Source organism: Procambarus clarkii, chromosome 59 (assembly GCF_040958095.1).
Source record: "Procambarus clarkii isolate CNS0578487 chromosome 59, FALCON_Pclarkii_2.0, whole genome shotgun sequence".
Taxonomy (NCBI): Eukaryota; Metazoa; Arthropoda; class Malacostraca; order Decapoda; family Cambaridae; genus Procambarus; species Procambarus clarkii.
The window spans coordinates 19,772,428-19,777,368 of record NC_091208.1 but is presented as its reverse complement, the minus strand read 5'-3'; the positions used below and the strand labels follow the sequence as shown (position 1 = coordinate 19,777,368).

The window sequence follows — 4,941 nt, the reverse complement described above, 5'->3', positions numbered from 1 at the left end:
GAAAACACCGACCTCACCTAACCTTCTTAGTATGTTAAGATAAGCATCTTATTGCTTCTTAATTACACTTATTACTAAACCTATAACCCCACTCATTTATAATAATGGGAGAAATAATTCCTGTTGTCTAGAAGCCTATACTTAGGGTTATCGAGGCCCTCCCCCCCCCCCCCCCCTCCATACCTAAGACCAAAGCAGGATGTTTCCAAGCTGAAAAGAACAACATGCAATTAAAAAGAAAAAACATTCTTCTCAGATATTTATTGTAATTCACATGTAGGATATTATCTAACATCTAAGATGCCCCCAAGCAAGTTGTACCTTACAGTCTTCTAATCACTCTAACTTAGATTTAACTTATATATTTATGATCACAACACAGCGGACCCGGCGTTACAGCCCCGCTCCTGTGCCAAGTAAGTCCACTACGGGCTCACCATAGCCCGTGCTACTTGCCCCGCTCCTGTGCCAGGTAAGTCCACTACGGGCTCACCATAGCCCGTGCTACTTGCCCCGCTCCTGTGCCAGGTAAGTCCACTACGGGTTCACCATAGCCCGTGCTACTTGCCCCGCTCCTGTGCCAGGTAAGTCCACTACGGGTTCACCATAGCCCGTGCTACTTGCCCCGCTCCTATGCCAGGTAAGTCCACTACGGGTTCACCATAGCCCGTGCTACTTGCCCCGCTCCTGTGCCAGGTAAGTCCACTACGGGCTCACCATAGCCCGTGCTACTTGCCCCGCTCCTGTGCCAGGTAAGTCCACTACGGGTTCACCATAGCCCGTGCTACTTGCCCCGCTCCTGTGCCAGGTAAGTCCACTACGGGCTCACCATAGCTCGTGCTACTTGCCCCGCTCCTATGCCAGGTAAGTTCACTACGGGCTCACCATAGCCCGTGCTACTTGCCCCGCTCCTATGCCAGGTAAGTCCACTACGGGCTCACCATAGCCCGTGCTACCTGGAACCTTTTGTTCCCAGTTGCTGAATCTCAAACAACAACACAGGGACCTTAAATACCCTAAAATATTAGAGATCCTTCAGGTGTTTAGAAGTGATTTAGGGATACTTCGCACATATTTTAGGGAGTACTGAGTTGTTAAGAGTTTAGGGGGGGAAGGGGTATGGAAGGAAGGAATTATCAAGGGAAAGCGCCAAGCCATTACGACTATATAGCATTGGGAAGGGATCAGGATAAGGATTTGGGATGGGACGGAGGGAACGAATGGTGCCCCAACCACTTGTGGACGGTCGGGGATTGAACGCCGACCTGCATGAAGCGAGACCGTCGCTCTACCGTCCAGCCCAAGTGGTTGGGGGGAGGGGTTATGGAGGGAGAGCTGGAATAGAGGGGAATGGGATAGAAGGAGGGAGGGAGAGGGGAGAGGATAGGCAGGGAGAGGGGGAAGTAGTAGGGGGGGGGAGGGGAGATTGAGAGGGTACGCAGCGTCTGGGAGAGGGAAGCGCTGCATCACAGTTATGAACAAACAGGTGAGGTGAATTGCTATATTATGTCCATTATTGCTGGTGCTTTAGGCCACGTGTGTGTGTGTGTGTGTGTGTGTGTGTGTGTGTGTGTGTGTGTGTGTGTGTGTGTGTGTGTGTGTCTGTGTGTGTGTGTGTGTGTGTGTGTGTGTGTGTGTGTGTGTGTGTGTGTGTGTGTGTGTGTGTGTGTGTCTGTGTGTCTGTGTGTGTGTGTGTGTGTGTGTGTGTGTGTGTGTGTGTGTGTGTGTGTGTGTGTGTGTGTGTGTGTGTGTGTCTGTGTGTGTGTGTGTGTGTGTGTGTGTGTGTGTGTGTGTGTGTGTGTGTGTGTGTGTGTGTGTGTGTGTGTGTGTGTGTGTGTGTGTGTGTCTGTGTGTGTCTGTGTGTGTGTGTGTGTGTGTGTGTGTCTGTGTGTCTGTGTGTGTGTGTGTGTGTGTGTGTGTGTGTGTGTGTGTGTGTGTGTGTGTGTGTGTGTGTGTGTGTGTGTGTGTGTGTGTGTGTGTGTGTCTGTGTGTGTGTGTGTGTGTGTGTGTGTGTGTGTGTGTGTGTGTGTGTGTGTGTGTGTGTGTGTGTGTGTGTGTGTGTGTGTGTGTGTGTGTGTGTGTGTGTGTGTGTGTGTGTGTGTGTCTGTGTGTGTGTGTGTATTGTACAACTATTCCTGGTGATACAGATAACATAAGCTTAGGCAATCGAAGTAATCAAAACGAAAGCTTTTCCCTGGAGTTCGCATGTGTTTTTACCTCTCACAGGACAACAACCCCAGCTGGTACCACTTGTGTATAGATTAACACCACCGACACACAACAAGGCACTCAGCAACTAAAAATATACTTTAAGCCTTTAGAACATGTATAGGACCTTCGAGGCTCCCCTGGCACTAACCCAGGTCCACTCAACCTATCAGTAACTTCAGAGAAGTGAGCTCTAGCTCTTCACGTCCCGTCTCCTAGCCTTGTACCGGCTGCTTTTCCATTTAACTACTTTAAAATGCTTTGTCCTCTAAGGTTGTGGGTGGAGGTGGCTTCCACAACTTGTTTTTCTAGAGCATTCCACTCGCTAACTACCCATATACGAGTAGTACGTCTTTACGAGGTACGAGTTCTTACGAGTACTTCCTTATGTCCCCTTTTGCTCACTTGTGTTTCTAGCTTCCACCTGTGTCCTCTTATCCTGCTTTCTCTCACTCTGAAGAGGCATCCTTGCCCCTCGCTTCCCCACAGTATCTTGTATATTGTGATCATATCTACTCTATCTCTCGGTCTCCGTCACTCAACACACGACAAGGAATTCCACTCACAACATTTTGATGTAAAAAAAAAAACTTGAAGGAGTTCCCTGGAGGTGAAAAGTTCAATAAGCCAGGCGTGACCCAACAGAAATGTAAATATAAGAGTCCAGGTCGGGGAAAAAGGTCAGTGGCGACCATTGCAAGGTTTCGACTACATAAAAAGGGGTCGGGGTTCGACTACAGAAAAAGGGGTCTGGGTTCGACTACAGAAAAAGAGGGGACCCTTTAAAAAGAGGTCGGTCTGTCTGTCTCTCTCAGTCCACGAGAAAAGGTCCATATGCCAGTCTTGACCCCACGAAAAGGTCCATATGCCAGTCTTGACCCCAGGAAAAGGTCCATATGCCAGTCTTGACCCCAGGAAAAGGTCCATATACCAGTCTTGACCCCACGAAAAGGTCCATATACCAGTCTTGACCCCATGAAAAGGTCCATATACCAGTCTTGACCCCATGAAAAGGTCCATATGCCAGTCTTGACCCCACGAAAAGGTCAATATGCCAGTCTTGACCCCATGAAAAGGTCCATATGTCAGTCTTGACCCCATGAAAAGGTCCATATGCCAGTCTTGACCCCAGGAAAAGGTCAATATGCCAGTCTTGACCCCATGAAAAGGTTCATATGCCAATCTTGACCCCAGGAAAAATGTTAATATGTCGACAATGGACATATTAACCCCAGGAGGAAAGTTTAATATATCGGCAATTGACATATTATTATTATCGACTAATGACACGTGTGTGAGCACACCTTGTCACACTTGTCATACAAAACTGTTGTGGCATGCAGTTGTTCGTGTCAATACTGCCTGAAGACTTTGGGTGGTATAGTTTATGGCTGATGGTGTTATGACTGCTGACACCATAACTGCTGACACCATAACTTCTGACTCCATAACTGCTGACACCATAATAACTACTGACACCATAACTACTGACACCATAACTGCTGACACCATAACTGCTGACACCACAATAACTACTGACTCCATAACTACTGACACCATAACTACTGACTCCATAACTACTGACACCATAACTGCTGACTCCATAACTGCTGACACCATAACTGCTGACTCCATAACTGCTGACACCATAACTGCTGACACCATAACTGCTGATACCATAACTGCTGACACCATAACTGCTGACACCATAACTACTGACACCATAACTGCTGACACCATAACTACTGACACCATAACTGCTGACACCATAACTGCTGACACCATAACTGCTGACACCATAACTACTGACACCATAACTGCTGACACCATAACTGCTGACTCCATAACTGCTGACACCATAACTGCTGACACCATAACTGCTGACACCATAACTGCTGACACCATAACTGCTGACACCATAACTACTGACACCATAACTACCGACACCATAACTACTGACACCATAACTGCTGACACCATAACTGCTGACACCATAACTACTGACTCCATAACTGCTGACACCATAACTGCTGACACCATAACTACTGACACCATAACTGTTGACACCATAACTACTGACACCATAACTGCTGACACCATAACTGCTGACACCATAACTGCTGACACCATAACTGCTGACACCATAACTACTGACACCATAACTACTGACACCATAACTGCTGAAACCATAACTGCTGACACCATAACTACTGACTCCATAACTGCTGACACCATAACTGCTGACACCATAACTACTGACACCATAACTACTGACACCATAACTGCTGACACCATAACTACTGACACCATAACTACTGACTCCATAACTGCTGACACCATAACTACTGACACCATAACTGCTGACTCCATAACTGCTGACACCATAATAACTACCGACTCCATAACTGCTGACACCATAATAACTACTGACACCATAACTGCTGACACCATAACTGCTGACACCAATATAGCTGAGAACTTTAACATTTGCGTAACACTATACAACATATTTGCGTAATATAATATTAGCGAGCGTGTAAATATGACATCTTTAAAGGTGTATCCACTGCTATTTACACATGGCTAAATGTTCGCGACTGACAGACATAAAACAGTTAACCAATGAGAAATAATTACAACAAAATAAACATTAACTGGTAACTGGCAAGACATCAAGATAACCAAGATACATATATATCGGTTGGTGATTTTTATTTATTCGAAGGTGAGGGA

At 46.5% G+C, this 4,941-nt stretch overlaps 2 protein-coding genes across 2 annotated transcripts in view; both read right to left on the bottom strand.

Moving 5' to 3' along the window:
- The window catches only part of LOC123768286 (nephrin), a 68,989-nt gene extending 66,315 nt beyond the window's left edge, over positions 1 to 2,674 (bottom strand). The window contains exon 1 of the mRNA XM_069307133.1: positions 2,614 to 2,674. Coding sequence (XP_069163234.1) covers positions 2,614 to 2,674 — 61 coding nt within the window. The remainder of the gene's footprint in view (positions 1 to 2,613) is intronic.
- Positions 2,675 to 3,525: 851 nt separating this feature from the next.
- On the bottom strand, positions 3,526 to 4,695 carry LOC138353741 (uncharacterized). Its single transcript, XM_069307132.1, has one exon. It carries the CDS (start codon positions 4,693 to 4,695, stop codon positions 3,526 to 3,528), a length of 1,170 nt encoding a protein of 389 aa, XP_069163233.1.
- Positions 4,696 to 4,941: the final 246 nt, after the last annotated feature.